The sequence below is a fragment of the Ranitomeya imitator genome, chromosome 2 (assembly GCF_032444005.1).
Source record: "Ranitomeya imitator isolate aRanImi1 chromosome 2, aRanImi1.pri, whole genome shotgun sequence".
In the NCBI taxonomy this organism is placed as follows: domain Eukaryota; kingdom Metazoa; phylum Chordata; class Amphibia; order Anura; family Dendrobatidae; genus Ranitomeya; species Ranitomeya imitator.
In genome coordinates this window covers 305,549,554-305,573,972 of record NC_091283.1, presented here as the reverse complement: position 1 = coordinate 305,573,972, position 24,419 = coordinate 305,549,554, and the positions used below count along the sequence as shown (strand labels likewise).

The 24,419-nt window shown below is 44.3% G+C and overlaps 1 protein-coding gene across 1 annotated transcript; it reads right to left on the bottom strand.

Annotated features, from left to right (window-relative positions):
* Positions 1-978: 978 nt before the first annotated feature.
* Positions 979-23,927, bottom strand: LOC138666965 (zinc finger protein OZF-like). The gene is made up of 6 exons (XM_069755172.1): positions 22,422-23,927; positions 22,113-22,292; positions 21,906-22,029; positions 21,727-21,824; positions 20,825-20,915; positions 979-2,854 (listed from the first exon to the last, which is right to left on the bottom strand). The coding sequence occupies exons 1-6, from the start codon at positions 22,497-22,499 to the stop codon at positions 1,833-1,835; spliced, it is 1,593 nt and encodes a 530-aa protein (XP_069611273.1). The 5' UTR covers positions 22,500-23,927; the 3' UTR covers positions 979-1,832.
* Positions 23,928-24,419: the final 492 nt, after the last annotated feature.

The window sequence follows — 24,419 nt, the reverse complement described above, 5'->3', positions numbered from 1 at the left end:
TTCATGTGGTGTAATGTAGAAGTTGTGAAAAATTAAGCAATGTGTTCTGCAAGCGGTTTCTTATTTCCTGTGTTATTTCCTGCAGAAACGAGTCCTGGCTGGAAGAAATGATGGCGGTCTGTGCTGGATGAAAGATGAAGGACTTCACCTAGAGACGTCACTGGTGAGTCAGTGTTACCTATACACTGACACTATACACTGTATACTATATACAGAGGTCCTGTGTACAATGTCACCAGTGATCACTGTATTACCTATACATTATATACAGAGCTCCTGTGTAGTATGTCACCAGTGATCTCTGTATTACCTCTACACAGACACTGCATACTAAGTACAGATCTCCTGTGAATACTGGCACTTATGGTGATAGTATTATGTTTTTTTTATTACTGATCAGTATTGTAGTATTCAGTCACTATGTGGTGGTAATATGTGGTCTGGAAATGGTGTTGTGGTATTTGTCCCTTGTATGTGCTATTTGGTCACCAAGTGGTGGTAATATGTGGTCTTGACATGGTACAGTGGTATTTGTTCCTTGTATGTGATATTATTCGATCACTGTGGTTGTAATTTGTGGTCTGGTCATGGTTCGGTGGTATTTGTTCCTTGCATGTGATATTGGTCAAAATATACCTAAATTGTATTGCATATTTTAACAAATATTTAATAGGTTACAGTAGAGTAGGGCCCGGCTATTTTTCTGGAATAATCTGGTTCAGGTATAACATGACCCCCGTCACATGACCGGGGGGAAGCCAGTGTCTGAACAGCCCAGGGCCCTGGCTATCCTTTATCCACCCCTGCTTCTGACAGATAACATATGGTAATTTCTGGCTTCAGGAACACTTGTGGTATGATCAGTCCAGATTAAAATATATAAGCAGAGCCAGTACACATGCAGACTAATTATAACTGAATGGCAGATATTCTAATGTATACACATCATAAAAAATATGAATACAGTTTTCTCTGGAGTGTTATAAGGGGAAGGAGGTTGTATTAGTTTATTTGATTAAAAAATAATCGAATTCTTGGAAGACGATGACGTTATTGTATTTTATGTATAACAATAATATATAACAATACCATGCTACATTGAAAATATCTTTGTTCTACTGATGTCTCTTTGTAAAAACGTTATTGTGTAATTTTCTTAATAAAAATGATGCAATTAAAAAAAGTGTGTGTCTTACAGTCCAAGAAATACAGTAAGTTCTAAGGTAATTTCTCATTCAATTACACGTCTGTCTGTTGTATGTCTTTGTACAATCTGTCAATAACATATATTGTTTCTTCCCATCTGAATTATTTTTGATGGTCAACAAAATACTATTTTCCAGTAATTCATATTTTGCACTCTAGGTATGATGTCTTCTCTTCTGTGTGGGATTTTGACTTCTCATTCCTCATATTTGGTCCTGTCAAAATAAAAACATTTCTATAATCTTTTATGCCGGTATGGTTCCAGCACTTGTGTTTCAGGGGCTCAGGTTGTTATGTCATGTGAGCCCTACATCCAATTAACACTGGCATAATTGGTTCTCACCTTCAGACAAATCAAACAATAAGAGGAAATCATAGAGAAGTCACAGCCCTGGCTTCCTGTTGATGTTCAATATGTCTAAGGGCGGGGACAGTGAAGCTGGGGCTGATTATGCACAGGGCTTGTGTGATGTAACAACCTCATATGAGCCCCAGGAAAGCAAGTGCCGATACCACTGGAACAGCCCAGGCACAGAGGGTGAATATGATTTTTTTATTTTAACAAGGCCAAACATAATGACAATTCCCTTAAGAAAATACAATTTCCGTTTAAAACATTTACCACATTAAGAACATGAAAAAGGCTTCTCCCCTGTGTGGGTTCTCTGGTGGTGATCAAGATGCGCTTTCTGGGTAAAACATTTCTCACATTCTGAACATGAAAAAGGCTTCTCCCCTGTATGAATTCTCTGGTGTATAACAAGACTGCATTTCTGGTTAAAATATTTCCCACATTCTGAACAGGAAAAAGGCTTATTCCCTATGTTAATTCTCTGGTGCTTAACCAACTCTGGTTTCCGATTAAAACAGTTCCCACATTCTGAACATGAAAAAGGCTTCTCCCCTGTGTGAGTTCTCTGGTGCTTAACCAAACCTGATCTATTGTTAAAACTTTTGCCACAATTGGAACAAGAAAAAGGCTTCTCCCCTGTGTGAGTTCTGTGGTGTATAACAAGATTCCCTTTACAATTAAAACATTTCCCACATTCTGAACATGAAAAAGGCTTCTCCCCTGTGTGAGTTCTCTGGTGCCTAATCAAGCCTGATTTCTGGTTAAAACATTTCCCACATTCTGAACAGGAAAAAGGCTTCTCACCTGTGTGAATTCTCTGGTGCTTAAGCAAATCTGATTTATGGTTAAAACATTTCCCACACTCTGAACAGGAAAAGGGCTTCTCCCCTGTGTGAGTTCTTTGGTGTATAACAAAATGTGATTTCTTGATAAAACATTTCCCACACTTGGAACAAGAAAATCTGTTCTCTGCTGTGTGAATTGTTTGGTATTTCAGAAAAGACTTTTCAAGGGGAAAGCTATTTCCATATTCTGAAGGTGAAAACGGCTTCTTTGATTTAGGAACAGTTCGTTTTTTAATGCTTATGTTATGACTTTGATTTTCCTTAGTAGTTGGTAATGAATCAGAAGACAGGACCTGTTTCAAAGGATCAGATGACAGATCTTTGCTGTGAAGGGATGATGGTATATCTGAAGTAATGGCATTAACTTCAATTGTATCCTGTGGGATCTCAAGATCATCTGATTTAAAAATTGAAGATGTCAGCTGCCACTCTGATCTCCTTGTACAGTTATCTGCGAAGAGAAAACCCAATTATTATTTTTGAATAAAATATATTTGAATGTTATTTAACATTTCTACTTAAACTGTCTGTAAATATGGCAAGTTATGTAAAAAATGTGAATTATTCATCAAGAAAATGACAATTCACAGTCTAATTGAAAACCTCATGGCATGAACCAGTAGAGCGTGGTGTTCAACAGTTTATTCTTTCTGCCTCCCAAATATGGAATAAAAAAACACCTGTTATGTAAGCAAAAATTATACCATAAAAATATCTACTCATCCCACAAATAGACATCATCTGTCAATAGAAAAACAGAGTTGTCCACATTATTAGTGGCTCAAATGCTCTTGAAAAGCAGCATGGCTTCCATAAACCAGTCCAGCAATATCGGCTCTCCCAAAGGCAAATTTCCTTCTCACTTCTGAGTTTTGCAGTGTGCTCAAACCACATTTAGCATTCATGTATTTGACATTACTATAGCGAGAAGAACCCACTTCATTTATGGTGTGTGTGTCTCCTGGAGCACAATCTGGGCACAAACAAAAACAAACCATGGATAAGACAGGTGACATGAAGCAGAATTACCATGGGTGATAAGCAGTTATGTCCATAAATATTGGACCAGTTCTTCGATAAGGAATGTTTTATTGTCCTCTGATTGGGGTCTGGTTCTGTTGTGATGACCCCTCATAGTCTGAGGGGCAAGTTCCTTAGTTGATGTAAAAAGACATAAATCCATGCGACACATTAATTCCTCCACTAAGACTGTCAAAGGTCGTCATCAGTTTATATTCCCATACTCTTCTGTCTCTCAGATTTGAAGCTACCTTTTAACACAAGTAACGCAATTTGTTACCATCTTTTCAGTTAGCCATTAAAAGGTATCAACCACTGAGGACTCTCAATTCTAAATATTTTTCTAGGTAATAAAAAATGATATATTTTCATCCACTGCTCGTTAATTACCGGAAAGTAGCTGTGGAGTCAAAATTGTTACTACTCCTATAGATTAATTCACTGAGGGTTATACTGCCCAAAATATAGTGACTTTATGCGTATGTCTACTGCTCTGATTTTCGGTCATTTTAGGGCTTCTGCAAATGCTGTATCCTGTCTTCTCTGGGATCTGCTCCTATGACGTGGTATGCACTGACTTTCCCCAGCTCTCCCTGGCTCCTGAATGTCTCTCTGTATTGCACTGATTTTTCTATGCTTCCCCTGGATCTGAGTGTCTTGGTGCAGCACATATAATCCTTTTTAGTACGCTTTCTTACCTATCAGCTTGTTTCCATGACCTGTTTTCATGTCTCTCACTGTGTTATCCTGGCATCTCTTTTAGTAGTCAGTAGTGTTGAGCGATACCGTCCGATACTTGAAAGTATCGGTATCGGATAGTATCGGCCGATACCCGAAAAATATCGGATATCGCCGATACCGATACCAATACAAGTCAATGGGACATCAAGTATCGGAATGTATCCTGATGGTTCCCAGGGTCTGAAGGAGAGGAAACTCTCCTTCAGGCCCTGGGATCCATAGTGAGGTGTAAAATAAAGAATTAAAATAAAAAATATTGATATGCTCACCTCTCCGGCGGCCCCTGGACATCACGCTGGTAACCGGCCGGCTTCTTTGTTTAAAATGAGCGCCTTTAGGACCTGCGAATGACGTCGCGGCTTCTGATTGGTCACGTGCCGCCCATGTGACCGGCACGCGACCAATCAGAAGCCGCGACGTCATTCGCAGGTCCTTAATTCCTAGAATTAGGAGTTTTGTGAATGAGAATGACGTCGCGGCTTCTGATTGGTCGCGTGGCGGTCACATGGGCGGCACGCGACCAATCAGAAGCCGCGTCGTCATTCTCAGGTCCTAAAGGCGCTCATTTTAAACAAAGAAGCCGGCCGGTTACCAGCGTGATGTCCAGGGGCCGCCGGAGAGGTGAGCATATCAATATTTTTTATTTTAATTCTTTATTTTACACATCCCTATTGATCCGATACTGATACCCGATACCACAAAAGTATCGGATCTCGGTATCGGAATTCCGATACCGCAAGTATCGGCCGATACCCGATATTTGCGGTATCGGAATGCTCAACACTAGTGGTCAGTCCAACCCCTCCCTCTCTTTATGACCTCTGCCTAAAGGTACCGTCACACATAACGATATAGTTAACGATATCGTTGCTTTTTGTGACGTAGCAACGATATCGTTAAGGAAATCGTTATGTGTGACAGCGACCAACGATCAGGCCCCTGCTGGGAGATCGTTGGTCGCTGAGGAAAGTCCAGAACTTTATTTCGTCGCTGGACTTCCCGCTGACATCGCTGGATCGGCGTGTGTGACGCCGATCCAGCGATGTCTTCACTGGTAACCAGGGTAAACATCGGGTTACTAAGCGCAGGGCCGCGCTTAGTAACCCAATGTTTACCCTGGTTACCAGCGTAAACGTTAAAAAAACAAACACTACATACTTACCTTCAGCTGTCTGTCCCCGGCGCTGTGCTTCTCTGCACTCCTCCTGCATCCTGTGTCAGCGCCGGCCAGCCAGAAAGCAGAGCGGTGACGTCACCGCTCTGCTTTCCGTCTCACCGGCGCTGACAGTGCAGAGGAAAGCAGAGCGCCGGAGGACAGACAGCTGAAGGTAAGTATGTAGCGTTTGTTTTTTTAATGTTTACGCTGGTAACCAGGGTAAACATCGGATTACTAAGCGCGGCCCTGTGCTTAATAACCTGATGTTTACCCTGGTTACCGGGGACCTCGGGATCGTTGGTCGCTGGAGAGCTGTCTGTGTGACAGCTCTCCAGCGACCAAACAGCGACGATGCAGCGATCGACATCGTTGTCGGTATCGCTGCAGCGTCGCTTAGTGTGACGGTACCTTAACTCTATGCATCTGCAGCCACCTCCTCATTCACACGTGATTGCCCTTAACTGGGGATATATTCCCATGCAGGAGTCTGCTACAGACGCAGTCTGCGGCTTTCATCTTTTAACTTCCGTCTTTTAAATTACATCTTTTTAATTATGAATTTGAATTAGACTGAATTGTAATGGAATTGACTGGAAGGTAACAGAATACCAACCACTACAATGTTTCGGTTTCTTTTCTCTTTCACCCCCATACTACTGCAATTCTCACTGGCATGCTCTCAATCAACTTCTGGACCAAATCCTGACTGATAGCAGTCCATTCTTGCATAATCAATGCTTGCATTTTGCCAGAATTTGTTGGTTTTTGTTTGTCCACCCGTCTCTTGATGATTGACCACAAGTTCTCAATGGGATTAAGATCTGGGGAGTTTCCAGGCCATAGACTCAAAATCTCTAAGTTTTGTTCCATGAGCCATTTAGTTATCACCTTTGCTTTATGGTAAGGTGCTCCATCATGCTGGAAAAGGCATTGTTGGGCGCCAAACTGCTCTTGGACGGTTGGGAGAAGTTGCTCTTGGAGGACATTCTGGTACCATTCTTTATTCATGGCTGTGTTTTTAGGCAAGACTGTGAGTGAGCCGATTCCCTTGGCTGAGACGCAACCCCACACATGAATGGTTTCAGGATGCTTTACAGTTGGCATGAGACAAGACTGGTGGTAGCGCTCACCTCTTCTCCGAATAAGCTGTTTTCCAGATGTCCAAAACAATCGAAAAGGGGATTCATCAGAGAAAATGACTTTGCCCCAGTCCTCAGCAGTCCACTCCCTGTACCTTTTGCAGAATATCAGTCGGTCCCTGATGTTTTTTCTGGAGAGAAGTGGCTTCTTTGCTGCCTTCCTTGAAACCAGGCCTTGGTCAAAGAGTCCCCGCCTCACAGTGCGTGCAGAAGCACTCACACCAGCCTGCTGCCATTCCTGAGCAAGCTCGGCACTGCTGGTAGTCCGATCCCGCAGCTGAAACAGTTTTAAGATACGGTCCTGGTGCTTGCTGGTCTTTCTTGGGTGCCCTGGAGCCTTTTTGACAACAATGGAAGCTCTCTCCTTGAAGTTCTTGATGATGCGATAGATTGTTGACTGAGGTGCAATCTTTTGTAGCTGTGATACTCTTCCCTGTTAGGCCATTTTTGTGCAGTGCAATAATGGCTGCACGTGTTTCTTTAGACATAACCATGGTTAACTGAAAAGAAACAATGATACCAAGCACCAGCCTCCTTTTAAAGTGTCCAGTAATGTCATTCTTACTTAATCATGACTGATTGATCACCAGCCCTGTCCTCATCAACACCCACACCTGTGTTAATGGATCAATCACTAAAACGATATTAGCTGCTCCTTTTAAGGCAGGACTGCAATGATGTTGAAATGTGTTTTGGGGGTTAAAGTTCATTTTCTGGGCAAATATTGACTTTGCAAGTACAGTAATTGCTGTTAAGCTGATCACTCTGACATTCAGGAGTATATGCAAATTGCCATTAGAAAAAATGAAGCAGTAGACTTTGGAAAAATTAATATTTGTCTCATTCTCAAAATTTTTGTCCATGACTGTATATTGCCCAGTCACATAGTATATTGCCCAGCTACGTAGTATATTGCCCAGCCACGTAGTATATTGCCCAGCCACGTAGTTCACGTACTATATTGCCCAGTCACATAGTATATTGCCTAGCTACATAGTATATTGCCCAGTCACATATAGTAGATAAGGAGTCTAAGGGGTTAATGGTGGGGCGGTGACGTCAGAGGACGGGGCTGTGTGGCCATCGCTCCCGTCTGTCTAGGATCATTGATGATTAGCCGCGGTCACGTGGTTACCTGGGGAGGAGGTGAAGTTCCGGCCGGCGCCGCTCACAGCCTGGATGTGGAAGTGTCGGACGGGCAGGGTGATGTCCGCCTGCAACCCCGGCCCCCACACCAGGCTCCGCTCCGGGCTCACAGCCTCCGGACACCCGGCAGCGCGGAGGCTCCCTGCACAGAACAACAGGAGCAGCAGCAGCGGCCTCATCCTCCTCCTGGTTGCATTGCGGTCTCGCGAGATGATGACATAACGGTCTCGCATAGGCAGCATGAATAGTAAAAAGGTGGTCACACAGGGTTAGTAGCGGCGATAACCGTGTGCGTTACACCGCGGTCAACGCTGCCATTAACCCTGTGTGAGTGCTGACCGGAGGGGAGTATGCGGATGCCGGGCACTGACTGTGGGGAGGAAGGAGCGGCCATATTCTTCCGGACTGTGCCCGTCGCTGATTGGTCGCGGCAGCCATGACAGGCAGCTGCCGAGACTAATCAGCGAATGAATAACCGTGACAGACAGATAGACGGAAGTGACCCTTAGACAATTATATAATAGATGCAAACTGTTTTTCTCTGCTCATGCTTCGCAATTTCTCTTTGAACGATCCAAAGTGCTAACTATAATCATGCTGCTCTACAACAAAGCTCTGATGTGGGCAAACCCTCTGGTTGAGACTGAGGATGGATGTCTAAATAATCTTGATGCTTCCATTTTAGCCATGGGGCAGGTGTTTGATGACCTGAACCGAGGTGCGACAGCTGAAGCAGCAATGTTAGCTTTGCATCAAGGTAAGCGCTCAGTAGCCAAATATGCCTTGGATTTCTAGATGGGCCCTTGATACCACTTAGGACAATTCCGCAAAAAAAAAATACTTTCCGGAAAATGTTGTCTCCAATGATTAAGGACGAACTTGCTCGTGCCGACTCTCCCTCCGTGTTAGGAGACTTTATTAACTACTGCATCCGTGTTGATGCCCGTCTTACTGAACGCAGACAGGGGAGATGGTCTGAAATTAATTGCACTAATCATTTCCTGCCTCTCTCCCCAGCTAAGGAGTTTTTATGCTGGATCAGGAGGGAACCAGGGCCCGAACCTATGCAGGTGGAATCTTTACAGAGATGGGTTAGTGATGCACACAAGGAACATCGACTAAAGGAAAATCTATGTTTCTATTGCGGTAAGTCAGGGCACTTCATTACAAGCTGCCCCAGCCATTCTCGTAAGATTGCTGCAGCAGTCATACACTGCGAGTGCTGCGAAAGGGGATCTGTCAAGTCCAAACCTCAGGTTCCAGGAAGATCTGCAGATATAGATACTGAATTCTCGTACTTGAACTCAGTTATTTAAGAGCCTGAGGATCGTATTAATGCAGCAGTTTTTCAAGTTTCCGCAGCAGTGTCCCAGTTGAAGAAAAAGCTGTAAGAAAAACAACTCTCATTGCTCCCTCTCCATTAAGTTCTGGGTTGACACAGTATGGGCGTCTAGCTCTGCCATGATTGACTCAGGGGCCAGCGGCAATTTTATGGACATCTCCTTTGACCAGAAACATGGGGTACGTCCAGAGAACAAGGCTACTCCTGTACAGATGGAGACTGTGGATGGCTCACTATTAAACTCTGGACCAGTGGATCAGGAGACGGAGCCCTTGAATGTCGTCCTCATGGGTAAATATCAAGAAAGACTGTCTTTTATGCTTATCGCTTCTCCCCATTTCCCAGTCATTTTAGGGCTGCCATGGCTGCAGGCTCAGAACCCTACAATTAAATGGGAGACCAAGGAGCTGCTCTTCCCGGAGAAACAGACAGGTCCAGAAGTTGCAGCTTGTCCTGTTCCTGAGGGACCCACAACGGTCTCAGAGCTACCAGCTATGTACTATGAGCATGCTGATGTATGTGACAAATGGAATGCTGATCAGCTTTCCCCTCACTATCCATACGATTGTCCAATTGAAGTCTTGTAGGTATACCCTTTGGTAAGATCTATACTTTGGCAAGGCCCGAGCTACAGGCTTTGAAGGACTATATCGATGAAAATCTATCCAAGAGCTTCATATGCGACTCTTCATTTTCTGCAGGCGCACCCATCTTCTTTGTGACGAAGACAGATCTTTTTGACCCTGCATAGATTAATCGGGAGCTCAATAAGGTTACTATTAGAAACCGCTATCCATTGCCATTGATCACTGAGTTATTGCAGAAAGTATGGCATGCCAAGATTTTTTTCTAAACTGGATCTAAATGGGGCCTATAATTTAGTCCTCATTAGACCCAAGGATAAATGGAAAACCGCATTCAGGTCACGCTACGGACATTTCGAATATTTAGTCATGTATTTAGGAAAGTATAACGCCCCAGCAACTTTCCAACATTTAGTGAATAACATTTTCAGGGATCTCTTGGATACTTTTATCATGATTTATTAAGATGATATTTTTATTTTTTTTCTAACTCCACAGAGGAACATCAGGGACACGTGACGATGGTCTTAGAACACCTACAACAGAATCATCTTTAGATCAAATTTGAAAAAAAAAATGCAAATTCCATCAGACCGAGATTCAATTTTTGGGGTATGTAATGTCTTCAAAAGGAATTTGTATGGATGAAAGTAAGCCCCAAGCTATCAAGAACTGGCTAGTTCATAAAAATGTGAAGGAAGTACAGCGATTCATCGGGTTTGCTAACTTCTACAGGCATTTTATTAGGAATTTTCTGAGGTAGTGTCTAGTGATGAGCGAACATGCTCGCCACTACTCGATACTCACCCGAGTATCACTGTACTCGGCGAGCACCAAGCATTTCCGGGATTATTCGGTGGGAGCTCGGGCCTCCACCTTCAAATTTTGGTGCTTTTTAGAGCGCCAATGAACATGCAGGGATGGTCTGCCAAGCACTGTAATACTGTAGCCATCTTTGTTGTGGTATTACAGTGATTGGCTGGCCGCACAGCGTCATCAGGCCTATAAGAGACCGGACGCCGCCCTGCTCGGCGCATTCTGCTCCAGACTCAGCTAGCATAGGGAGAGCTGCTGTTGAGATAGGGTCAGATTTGTTCTTTTATTAGTTATTGTGGTTCTACTATTGTTCAATCCACAATTCCTGATAAACCAACAGTCCTTTTTAGGGCTAATTCGGGGTACATAGATTGCAGCACTAGGTAGGCAGGGGAGTCTATGTGCACATATCCACATCAGTGCAAGGCATGCAGGCACTATATGTGAGCATATAGATCTCACTGCATACATCAAAAGGCTCCATTACTGTCTGCTGCTATGTATTTTATATATACCTAGCTGCAGGTATCTGTGGCTAGGAATTTTTTTTTTTGGCACCTTATACCTGCTAATTTTATTACAAAGCAATCCATAGCCCCCTTTTTTTCCACATTTATTTGCTTGGTCACACTGCAGAGTACAGCCAGGTCATTTTAACACAGGAGCGTGAAAATCTAACAATTTAAAATGTTTTTTTTTTGTCCCAGGCAACAGATGTGAGTGCACAGAATATTCTGGCCTTTTTTTTTGTACTATAGTATTTTTTGGAACGTGTTACAAAATTTTTGGACACCATTTTGCTGACCAAAAAATCTTTAACTGGTCCAAAAATATGTTACAGTTCTTATATTTATCACTGTGATTTGTATGACACATGTATCGCATATCAGTGCACTAAATATTTTACAATTTTAGTACTCCTATTTTTTGTGTGTCATAGCCTACTTATTGACACGATTTTGTTGGGCCCCCAAGAAATCAAGGCAACATTTTGATCAGTCGGTTATCTCCGTCAGACGCCCGGTCTATCTGTGGTCTACAAATACCGTACTTGCTTTTCAGGCATACATTCCACTATTTTGTCCTGCTACCCCTGGTCTATACAGTATTTTGGGGTAAAAAATTTTTTAAAAACTCCAGGCCACATATTGAAACAGTCTGTTATCTCAGTCAGATGCCCTCTCTATCTGTGCTCTACAAAAACTTGCTTTTCAGGCATACATTCCACTTTTTTGGCATTGTGTTAGCCTACTTCGTGACAGTAATTTTCTTTAAAAAAAAAAAAAAGGCCACATATTGAACATTGTAGTTTCTCTGTCAGATGCCGCCTCTATCTGTGGGTTAAAATTTGTTGCATTTGAGTGCTCCTTTGAACTGGTTTCTGTGTGTCTTACTCTAGTTATTAATACAATTTGTCAAAGAAAATAAAAAAACTACCAATATTCCATTGACTTAAAAGTGTGTTTTTTTTCGGCACAATGATCACAAGTTTTCTCAAAATTAATCCATTTGTATTGAACTTTTTAAATATTTCAGTAGCCCATTTATAATGGGCAACACAAGGGGCAAGGGACGGGGAAGTGGACGTGATGCTGATGGTGCATGCAAAGGACGAGGCCATGGCCAAGCTGAAAGTGGGCCACAATAAAGACCCACAACTTCTCGCTCGACTTTCCTGTTAAAGCCAGTGAAAGCGGTGTGAAACAGTTATTGGTTGGATAGCGGATAATGCTTCCATTTACTTTGCCACCACCACCACCACATCTTCCACACGGTCAAGTCTGAGTAGCCATGAGTCTGGAACACATATTACTCACTCTGATCCTCCTTCCTCCCACCATGCCGAGTGCCCTGAAACAACTGATCCCACACTTGGACACTCAGAAGAGCTGTTCACTTTTCCCTTTAAAGATTTCGGACTCTCGATCTGTCAACTTGAAGCGGGGCAAGATGATATCGCATGTAGCGATGCCCAAAGATTTGAGCACTCACAGTCACACAAAGGCGATAGTGTGAAAGTGTCACAAGAGCTGAACGATGATGAGACACAATTGCCAGAAAGTCAGGCGGAGGAGCAGGGTGTGGATGTGGAAGACGAGGTGGTGGATGACTATGTGACAGACCCAACCTGGCAGGAGGACATGCAGAGCGAGGACAGCAGCACACATGGGGAAGGAGGCATAGCACCCCAATAGGCAGGAAGATACAGTGTGGTGGCCGCAGACAGAAAGTGTGCATCCATTCCCTGTAACACCAACATGACGGAAGTTGCCATTCCAACTGTTAGATCTTCCCGAGTCTGGTTATTTTTTAAAAACTGTGACAATAACCCCAAACAGGTCATTTGCAGCACCTGCCATGCCCGCATCAGCAGGGGTAGCAAAACTACCAGCCTGACCACCACCAGCATGATCAGGCACATGGCAGCAAAGCACCCGACTTTGTGGGCCGAACCTCAGGCTCCAGGAACACTGTCTGCAGGTGACACCACTGTTTCTTCCACTGTTTTCCATACAAGCCAATCCCGAGTCCACGGTGCATGCGAAGATGCCTTGTGCCCTGCACCTGTTGTTGCCCACAGTCAACTAGCACCATCATCAAGCCTGTCCACGTCCTTGTCCCAGTGCAGCATTCAGTTGTCTATACCCCAGTCATTGGAATGCAAGCGGAAATACGCAGCCAATGCCTCACAGGCCACAGTAATAAATTCTCAGACAACTCATAAGGTCCTATGGCTTCCAGTACTATCTATATGCAGATGACACTCAGATCTACCTCTCTGGCCCAGATGTCACCTCTCTGCTCTCTAGAATCCCAGAGCGTCTATCAGTTATATCCTCCTCCTCTCGCTTCCTCAAGCTCAATGTGGACAAATCTGAACTAACTATCTTTCCTCCATCTCGCACATCTTCCCTACCTGATCTATCAAAATAAATGAAATCACACTTTCCCCTGTCCCCAAAATCCGCTGCCTCGGAGTAACCCTTGACTCTCTCCTTCAGACCGCACATCCAAGCTCTGGCCACCTCCTCTCGTCTCCAGCTCAAAAATATTTCCAGAATCCGTCCTTTCCTCAACCCTCACTCTACCAAAATGCTTGTGCATGCCCTAATCATCTCCCGCCTCGACTACTGCAACATCCTCCTTGGTGGCCTACCTTCTAACACTCTCTCAACCCTCTAGTCTATCCTTAACTCTGCTGCCCGACTAATTAATCTCTCTCCTCGCTACACTCCTGGTTCCCTCTTTGCAAATCCTTTCACTGGCTCCCAATTTCCCAGCGTATCCAGTTTAAACTACTAACACTGTCCTACAAAGCCATCCATAACCTTTCTCCTCCGTATATTTCTGAACTAATCTCTCAATATCTTCCCTCACGTAATCTCCGGTCCTCCCAAGACCACCTTCTATCCTCCACGCTTATTCGCTCCTCACCCAATCGCCTCGAAGACTTCTCCCGAATATCCCCCATCCTCTGGAATTCTGTGCCCCAACACATCCGGTTATCCACCACATTTGGATCCTTCAAAAGAAACATAAAAACCCACCTCTTCAAGAAATCTTACAACCTGTAATGACCACATGGCCACCTCAACACCATCAGAGCTGCTGCAACCCTCGACCTACTGTCTCCTTCCCCATAATCCTGTAGAATGTAAGCCCGCAAGGGCAGGGTCCTCTTCCTTCTGTATCAGTCTGTCAATGAAAGTTTGTTTACTGTAAGTGACATTTGTATTTCGATGTAACCCCTTCTCATGTACAGCATCATGTAATTAATGGTGCTATATCAATAAATAATAAAATAATAAATCAGCTATAATATATGATTAAGTGGCAGGGCTACTCAGCTGAAGACAATTCATGGAAACCGGTTAATAACATTAACGCTCCTTGCTTATTTCACCAGTTCCATCACAGGTACCCAGACAAGCCTGATCTGGGGTCATCCGGAGGCTGTCCCTAAGGTGGGAGTAATGTAAGGTTTTCTCTAGTCACCTTCCACGATGGCATACAGAGATTGCCTCTTTTCCCTAATGGGGAACAGGAAATACGGAGAGGTTAAAAGGCCCTCCCACCTCCCCCTCACCAGTGTCTTTCCTGTTCCCCATGGGACAGGAGAGGTTTCCTTTGTGTGCTGTGGTGGCCGGTAATTACTGCACCTACTAAGGCTCTGCCTATATTAAACCGGGCAGCATGGGGTCGTATCTTACCTCCCCCCTTGTGCTGCTCGCTCCCGTCGCACCACGCTGCGGTGTCCTCGGGACCATTTCCTGGCCTTCCCGCGCCCCCGTGAGGGCAAAGCAGGCCAGCGATCCCGACCGGAGTCCTCCTTGAGCTCTCCGGTCTCCTCTCCTCTGCATGCTGCTGGCGACTCGGAAGTGATCGCGCGCGTCACTTCCGGTCTTTTCTGCACTCTCTGGAGGCACTTCCGCCGGCGGCGCCTCGTGCAGGACGCCGTTCCTCCACCCGGGACCATGGAGGGGAGGAGGATTTTCGCAACCGCTGGGGGCAGGGACATGCTGCGGAGCATAAAACCTGCCAGAAAACATTGCAGGTAAGACTGTCCTGTCATGGAGAGCAGTACCTGCCCTGCGCCTGCAGAGCCCAGCGCTGCCCCTGCCACAGTAAGTGCTGCAGGGACAGGGGTCCTTAGCTAGTGATTTAGGGGTATTATTAGTCATGACTCTCTCTCCCCTCTCGTTACAGGGAGAAAAGTCTGCCCCTAAAACTACTACTAAAAAGAAGTGTGCCATCTGTAACATTAAGCTGCCACCATTATGGGAGAAAAAACTCTGCAGGACCTGTATTGACAAGATTGTCAGGGAAGAGCAACCTTCTTTATTAGAAGAAATCCGCTCCTTGGTCAAGCAAGAGGTGCAATCTTCCCTAGCGGCCTTTACCCCTCCACCCTCACCGCCACTTTCTCCAGCTAAGAAAAGAAAAATCCAGGATGAGGATTCTGAATCTGAATTGGACCTCTCCTATGCCTCATCCTCGGGTCGACGGGAGGAACCTACGTCCCCTATATCCTCTGAAGCTAGGAAATATCTTTTTTCTTCAGAATGGGTTGAGGATTTAGTATCTGCCGTGCGCAGTACTATGGGGCTGGAGGAAGAGTCAGAACCACAGTCCATATAGGACCAGATGTTTGGTGGTATAACTAAGGGTAAACGGGTGGGTTTCCCAATTCATTCTAATTTATCTGATATGATTGATCAAGAGTGGGAACTACCTGAAAAACGTCTCAGTAGCCCATCCGAGATGAAGCATAGATTCCCCTTAGAAGGGGATTCGGCCAAATGGGATGTCCCCAAGGTCGATTCCCAAGTGGCAAGAGTGGCCAAGAGAACGGCTCTTCCGTTCGAAGACTCATCACAATTAAAAGATCCAATGGACAGGAAAATAGAAAGTCTGTTGAAAAAATCATGGGAGACCTCCACGGTAGCTCTCAAAGCCAATATTGCATCAACATGTGTGGCTAGAGCACTTTTCCGCTGGTTAGGAGAACTGGAATCCCACATATCCCAGGGCACTTCTAGAGCTGAATTGTTAGACTCTATACCCAGTTTTCTTAGAGCCATGGGTTTCCTAGCGGATGCCTCTATGGAAACTATCAGAATTGCGGCTAGATCATTAGTGCAGACTAATTCAGCTAGAAGGGCGCTTTGGCTAAAAATGTGGTCTGGTGATATCACCTCCAAGGCCAAATTGTGCGCCATACCGTTTAAGGGTAACTATGTCTTCGGGCCTTCCGTAGATGACATCTTGGAAAAGGCAACCGATAAGAAGAAGGCCCTCCCAGAACAAAAAACTCCCAAAAAGAAATGTTTTCATCCCTTTCAGGCCCAAACCTCTCAGAGAGGAAAAGGCAAGTCCGGGAGATGGAGTTATCCAAAGGGAGGGGGGAGAAATATCCTTATCCCTCAACAACAGCAGCAGCAGTCTCAGCAGGAGAAGCGGTGACTTCAACCCGGTGGGGGGGAGACTCTCAAATTTTGTACTCCAGTGGCAAAACATCACCAATTGCCCCTGGGTCCTCAACGTCATCAGAGAGGGTCTTCTAATAGAATTCATTTCCTCCTCCCCACGGGTTCTAAAGATTACCTCCCTTCCCTCCTTAAAAGACCAGTCCATATTAGAGTCGGGTATCAGGACCCTAAAGATGTCAAATGCGATATCTCAGGTTCCGGAATCAGAGAGAGATCGGGGGCATTACTCCCGTCTATTTCTGGTACCTAAACCGTTGGGCGAGTCCCGTATTATTATAAATCTAAAAGGCCTCAACCGGCATGTAAAATACCGAAGATTCAAGATGGAATCAGTGAAGAATGCCATTCCCTTGATAAGCCCGCACTCCTTCATGGCTACTATCGATCTGAAAGATGCATACTTTCACATCCCCATTCACCAGAGACATCGACAGTATCTCAAATTTGCAGTACAGAGGGGACATCTGATAGAGCACTATCAGTTCAACGTCCTTCCGTTTGGGATCTCCTCTGCTCCAAGAGTATTTTCCAAAATAATGGGGGAAGTAGTCTCCTTTATCCGGAGGCAAGGCGTCTGTATAGTGCCGTATCTAGACGACCTTTTGTTAATGGCTCCCACCAAACAAACCTTGTAGTCTCATGTGTCAAAGACTCTCAATATCCTGACATCTCTTGGATGGGTTCTGAATCTGGGAAAAAAAAAATCACACCTACGACCCTCCAAATGCAGGAAATTCCTGGGAGTTCTTCTTTTAGGATCCATGACAGCCTCCATTCAATCGGTACCATGGGCCAAAGCCCATTCCAGAATTCTTCAGGCACATATCCTGCAGAATTGGAACGGTCATCCCAGTTCTTTGAACAAAAGGTTGTACACACTGGGTCGTGTCAAGGCCTCCCTGGCGTGGTGGATAACCCCAAAAAACTTACAAAAGGGAGTCAGTTGGACACAAGTCCCACTGACTACAGTTACAACAGATGCCAGCAAAAGAGGCTGGGGGGCCATGATAAATCACACCCCTTTCCAAGGTCTCTGGGACCAGTCAACAAGCAGGAAGTCATCGAACTACAGAGAACTAAAAGCTGTAGAGGAAGCTCTGCTAGTAGGGGGTCATATTATCAAGGGACATCACGTTCGAGTATATTCGGACAATATGACTGCGGTGGCTCACATCAGACATCAGGGCAGTTCAAAGAACAACAACCTGAAGAACATATCTACCCGACTATGTTCCTGGGCAGAAAGACATCTATTATCCCTGACGGCAGTTCACCTGAAAGGCTCCTCCAACACTCAAGCAGACTATATAAGTCGCCAGGACATACATCCGGGGGAATGGTGTTTGAGCAACCGAAGTTTTGAGATGCTGGTGAACAAATGGGGTCTTCCAGAAATCGACCTCTTTGTATCCCGCCAAAACGCGAAGGTCGAAACCTTCTTCTCCCTAAACCCCAGGGACGGTTCCAGAGGAGTGGATGCACTGGCCCAGAAATGGAATTTTCAGCTGGCCTATGCGTTTCCACCAATTCCGATATCACACCAACTATATTGGTAGCCCCATTGTGGCCAAAGAGGAGCTGGTACAACCTGATAATGGATTTACAGGTGGATGGCCCATTGCAGTTTCCGATGGAAGAAGATCTCCTTTCTCAAGGACCAATCCATCTCCTAGATGTCCACAAATGGAATCTGGCGGCATGGCTACTGAAGCCCAGGTGTTGAGAGCCAAAGGACTATCAGAACCAGTGGTTTCCACACTTCAAAAATCAAGGAAACCAGTAACCAATGCTATATACAATAAGGTCTAGAAGAAATTCTCATCATTTTGTCTTCCTGAAGTACCAGATCCCTTCAATCCGAATTTATCACAAATTTTAGTCTTTCTGCAAAAAGGCTTAGAAATAGGCCTCAGGCCTAGCACCCTAAAAGTCCAAGTTTCCGCCCTAAGTTCAATATTTGATCAGGATCTGGCAAATCATCGCTGGATTAAGAGGTTCATGATATCAGGTTCTAGGATGAATCCTAAAAAACGAATAACAGTACCATTATGGGACCTCAATCTGGTATTACAAGGGCTTACAGGTCCACCCTTTGAACCATTATCCTCCTGCTCTCAGAAAAATCTGATCTATAAAACAATTTTTCTAGTAGCCATTACCTCAGCAAGGAGGGTGGGAGTGTTACAGGACCTCTCAATGAGAGAACCATATTTGTCCATTAGAGATGACTCTATAATACTGCGCCTCGACCCTTCCTTCCTTCCAAAGGTCGTATCAAATTTCCACCGCTCCCAGGAAATTGTTCTACCTTCTTTTTGCCAAAATCCAACAAATACAAAAGAAGAGAGATTTCATACGCTGGATGTCAGACGCATTGTATTATTTTACCTAGAGAAAACCAGCTCTTACAGACTTGATCAAAATCTATTTGTCCATCCATCAGGACAAAATAAAGGAAAGAAAGTAGCAAAAAGTACTATTGCTAACTGGATCAAGAAAGCGATAGCAGAAGCATATCTTGCTCAAGATAAAATCCCTCCAGTGGGAATCAAGGCTCATTCGACTAGATCCACTCCAGTCTCCTGGGCAGAAAGAGCAGGTGCATCAGCAGAACAAATCTGCAGGGCAGCTACATGGTCTTCGTTGCATACTTTCTCCAGACATTACAGATTGGACGTAATGCCCAACAAGGATTTAGCCTTCAGCCGGAAAGTACTCCAGGCCGTTGTCCCTCCCTAGCGCCAAATTAGTTGGTATTCCTCCGTATGCCGTCGTGGAAGGTGACTAGAAAAAATAGAATTATTCTTACCATTAATTCGGTTTCTAGGAACCTTCCACGACGGCACTAGTTCCTTCCCTATACTCCTGGATTTAAATCTGGGATTCAAGGTAAACTGGTGCTATGGTTTTCAGTTATAAGTCACTGGTGAGGGGGAGGTGGGAGGGCCTTTTAACCTCTCCGTATTTCCTGTTCCCCATTAGGGCAAAGAGGCAACCTCCGTATGCCGTCATGGAAGGTTCCTAGAAACCGAATTAATGGTAAGAATAATTCTATTTTTAGACTCTTTGCCATATCTGCTGTTATTTTTAATTGAACCTAATTATCCCTGTTGGCCATTTTTCTTTCTGTCCTACTGCAACTACTTTGCCCTTAACCAGTATGAAGTTTTCAGTTTCTATGTTTCCGCCCTGTTCTCTGCCACTTGCCCCTTTAAGCAGCATCAGTTGTTTAATCAGTGCTTCAGAATCAAGTCTGCAGTTTACCTGTGACCTGCTCCTGGAAGTCTTGGACTTATTATACCAACCACCTTCTACTTCCGATTCTTGGACACGTGTAGACTCGGGAATCCCTCAGCTTACCATCAACATTTGCAAGGGAAGTAAGAGAGAGAGACTACTTGAACCTATATCTGCGACTTTGCTGGACTTAAGGTTTATTCCTGCCTGTCTTGTCTCCTGCCTTTGTACCTGCACCTGTGTTAACACTTACTTATGTGAAGTAATACAAGAACTACTTAAAGGGACACTGTCACCTGAATTTGGAGGGAACAATCTTCAGCCATGGAGGCGGGGTTTTTGGGTGTTTGATTCACCCTTTCCTTACCCGCTGGCTGCATGCTGGCTGCAATATTGGATTGAAGTTCATTCTCTGTCCTCCATAGTACACGCCTGCGCAAGGCAAGATTGCCATGTGCAGGCATGTACTACGGAGGACAGAGAATGAACTTCAATCCAATATTGCAGCCAGCATGCAGCCAGCGGGTAAGGATAGGGTGAATCGAACACCCAAAAACCCCGCTTCCATGGCTGAAGATTGTTCCCTCCAAATTCAGGTGACAGTGTCCCTTTAAACAAGCCTCTGTCTTTGGTGTTTCCTCGCACCCAAGCACAAGACTCTATACAGATTGTATTCTGTAATTGACAGGAAACTCTGTTGTTATTGTACAGATATTCACACTTGACCCTCACTGCACATTTAATGCTGTTGATTATAAAAGTGAAGTTTGACCAGAAAGACTGGACCTGGTCTTGTAGGGACCATATGAGCACATTCAGCAGCACAGAAGGGAGAGAAGGTAGATTCATCCAATAAGATATCAGGGTTCTAGGAAGCCAACAGCATCATTACCCTCCGCTTTCTCTTACAGACCCATCATAATGCTTTCGTCAAGTGATTTTCTAACTTGTCAGCACATTCTACGTACACTGTCATTTGGCTTTGTAGTTTACAGATCTGGACAGGTAAGACTTAGCGTCTTCTAATCTCAGGGGGTAGGTGGATCCTCCAGGTTGTAAGTTCTATAGAAAAGGACTTTCATTGCCCAAAGTCATTTGAACAGTTTTGGATAGAGGAGAATGTTGTGACCCAGAGGCAAAATGGTGAACACACGATTGTGATATGGCCGGACTACACCACCGATGAAGCAGCCATAGTCGGTGACTGAGAAGAATCTGTGACTTCTCCGCATTTAGTAGTTTCTACTCACCTGGGTAGTCATATGTAGGAATCTCCTCTTTATACCGCTCATCCCCCCTCACATATGTCTCTGTAGTATTAATATGGGTCAGATCTTCACCCTGAAACAAATATTGTAAAAGTCACAGACAGATGGAAAAGTCACATCTATGATCAGCTCTAATCCTGCCATCTCCACCGTTCTCATTACACAAGTATAAAACATATAATACTGGTGGATAAAACAAGACTGAGCACAAGACCTTCACAGCCGTCTACACATCATGGGGGAGATCTCATGACATTGTTAATTCTGTCACAATAGGGTGCGACCCATCTTAATTGTCTGCTGCCAATTTGGATGTGAAGTTTAACGGCTGGAGAAATCAGGACACAAATGCAAGCAATTGTCTCTCGATAGATTTCTGATCTTTATTGGTCGAACCGCTCTTTTTATAAGAGAAATCAGGCGGTCTCAGCACATTACATCATAGGTCTTTCCAACTTAATAATTATCACAAGTCACTTTGATCTTACATGTTCTATGTTACTATCTTTATTACTGTAGGACCATTATTCAAATAATTATTGCTTTTAGTCTATTTCTGTACTGTTATCGCCCTAATGGCCTGACATCTGTCTATGCACGTATTTTACTTATCTTTGGTTTATGGGGGATCAATTCACCCACGTGCAGGTACATTTACTCTCGATAAGAACAGGGGAATTACACAGCCTTTTTAAAGTCCATCTGGACATTAGGTGTATCTTGTTACATTCTGGTACAGAGTAATAAACAGAATTAAGTCTACTGACAGAAACCTTTAAAGCTACATGATTCTAATATTCAGCAAAGCGTCCATATAAGTTTGATTTCAGTATATCTTCATATGCCATACATTCTCCCCTTAACAACACCTTCTCTCCATCTACCTGATGATCTTGAGGAACATTGAGATCTTCTTGTTTACAGTCCTGTGGAAGAAGAGGACGGGAACATCTCTCTGGTGTTGTCCTCTTATGGGATAGAACTAGAGGAAACACATACAGGGACTGAATTCATTCTTTACATACAGATAATTATAGGCCGTGAGTATTTAGCTGTCTATTACCTGGTGATGTGAGGGGCTGGGGAACCTCCATCATAACATCCTCGTACAGATCTTTGTGTCTTTCTAAATACTCCCATTCCTCCATGGAGAAATAGATGGAGACATCCTGACACCTTATAGGAACCTGACACATACAATGATACTAATCATCCCCCGATCCCTTCATAGCGTTACTGTATAATGTCCCAGCATTCCCAGCAGTGTCACCTCTCCAGTCAGCAGCTCAATCATCTTGTAGGTGAGTTCTAGGATCTTCTGGTTATTGATGTCCTCATGTATCAGGGGGCGAGGTGGAGGCTCCGTGATTGGGCTCAGGGGTCTTCCCCATCCCTCAGACACAGGGTCCTGACAGCGTTCACTAGAGGTCTTCTTCACTACTGTGTATTCCTGGTTATGGAGAGACGCATTAATAAATCTCACTACAGACATTTCCAGAGTCCTCACCTCTCCAGTTCTGTCCATCTGTTATTCCCATAGATAAGAATGATGTAATGTGACATCATCAGAATCTCTCACCTCTCCAGTAAGCCGGAAGAGGATCTCTAGGGTGAGGTGTAATTTCCTCTCCGCCATCTTGTCTCTGTCCATATCCATCCTTGGCGGGTAAATCAGGAAAATTCTTTTCTTCAGAATATTTTCACTGAGAGGATCCGATATTGTAGAGACCTGAATGAGAAGAAGATGAGCCAATGTAACATCTTAAAATCCTTTGTAATAATACAATTACTGGAGATAATAAGGGAAACATATGAGGAGACAGAACAAAATGTTATATTTTCTAGTCTTGTAAGGACAACAACATAAGTTGAATTGCTGACTAAGACATCTCCTCCATGCTCCCAATCACTGGATATGTTACTGCTTCTGCAACTGATTAGCTGTAGGAATCACAAGCTCGTTGGGACTGATCAGGAAACACAAGACACGAGGAGACCCAAGCAGCAATGGTATTATTATTATTTTACAACATTCTGCTTTCTTCCGACTTCTACAAAAAAAACCATATATATTTTCGGCCACAGACAACAGTTTCCTTCTCAGAGTTGGCAGCTGAATACGTTTCTCATAGACTCATCTTCCATAACGAATTCTCATCTTATTTACCGACACTGGAGTCGGCATTAGCAATACTGCAGGAGATATTCATTACACGTGACAGGAGAAATAACTACTTCATGATGAGGACGACATCTTCATCTTCTACTATGGCTCTAGAAACGCATTTGTCCAGAGTCCATCACTGACTCCATCACCACCGGCCTCTATATGAAGGTTTCCCGACAATACTGTGTGTGGGCCCGGTACTATGAGAGTAATACAGGTTTCCTTGGTTCCCGTCTTTCATAGTTGGGTCGTTTGTATCTATCAGCGGAAAAGGAACAAAACCATTGTGATTCTTATAAAGAGACAACACAAACCCCCTAAATATAACATTTTATAACAACCCCACAATCTGTGACCCTTCAGGGTAAATCGCTCTCTCACCATTGGATTAGAGCTGATATTATGAAGCTAAAGGGACTAAACAGACTTTCTGTCACCTCCATAAAGGGGCACTTTACTGTGTTTGTCAGAACTGTCCGAGGATTATTAGAGGTGATAGTTTCCCCCCAATTAGAAGGGACACCTGTGGATATTGGGGTCTTTACCTGCTACAGTTCTGGGGGGATTTACTCGGTAAAGTGCTGGAATCACTATCTCCTAAAGGGTTAAATGGCGTCTGTAACTTCAATGTCTTTCTATGAAGCTTCTTCTCTGAACTTTCTTCCTCTGTTTTCTGCCGTATTTCTATTACTCTCCGGAATCAGGAATGTATTAAGTCCTATAGAAACTGCGGAGAAAGAATCATTTCTAATTTTACGTTTCCAGGATCCTTCTTGTGGGAACTGGCTGCGATATCCCCTGTGCAATATATTTCTAATATTAATGTGCCAGTAATGGGGAATCTCCACATCCCTCCACCTGCAGAGCCGCACTCCACATATATGGGTAAACCCACAGATATGGCTGCTCTGTGCGCACAGGACCTGTGATGAGGTCACAGGAGGGGAGGAGTCAGGGGTCACATGATCAGGGGCCTCAGTGTATGCAGGACTCTGCTGTGCTGGTTGTCAAGGTGCTGGATGAGCGGAAGTTTATGTGTGGGATCTGGAGGAGTTTACAGTGTGGATGTAGCAGAGCCGTGTGTATGAGGTGTACGGAGCGGAGTCCCATGTGTACGAGGTGGAATTGTTTGTGTGCGAGGTGTACGGAACAGAGCTGATCGTGTATGGAATGGATGTCATGTGTTTACAGGGTGAACAGAGCAGAAATACGCATGTATGGAGCAGAGCTGCGTGTGTACGGGGTGTACAGAGTGGAGTCGTGTGTGCAATGGAAGACCAATCATTTCTGGTAGCGGTAATTATCTGGAGAACACAAGTAAATTCACTGATGCCAAACTACGGCCTCTAGCTGGATGTTTACCATCTTTTATTTGTGATACTGGTGACTCACTCAAAAAAAATTGATGAA

What these genes read in the sequence shown, in the direction of transcription:
- LOC138666965 (XM_069755172.1), bottom strand. Translation starts at nt 22,499, where the DNA reads ATGGATATGGACAGAGACAAGATGGCGGAGAGGAAATTACACCTCACC. An exon ending in TTGAGCTGCTGACTGGAGAG is followed by an intron (nt 22,030 to 22,112) that starts GTGACACTGCTG and finishes TGTATGTGTCAG; the next exon opens with GTTCCTATAAGGTGTCAGGA. An exon ending in ATGTTCCTCAAGATCATCAG is followed by an intron (nt 20,916 to 21,726) that starts GTAGATGGAGAG and finishes TATTTGTTTCAG; the next exon opens with GGTGAAGATCTGACCCATAT.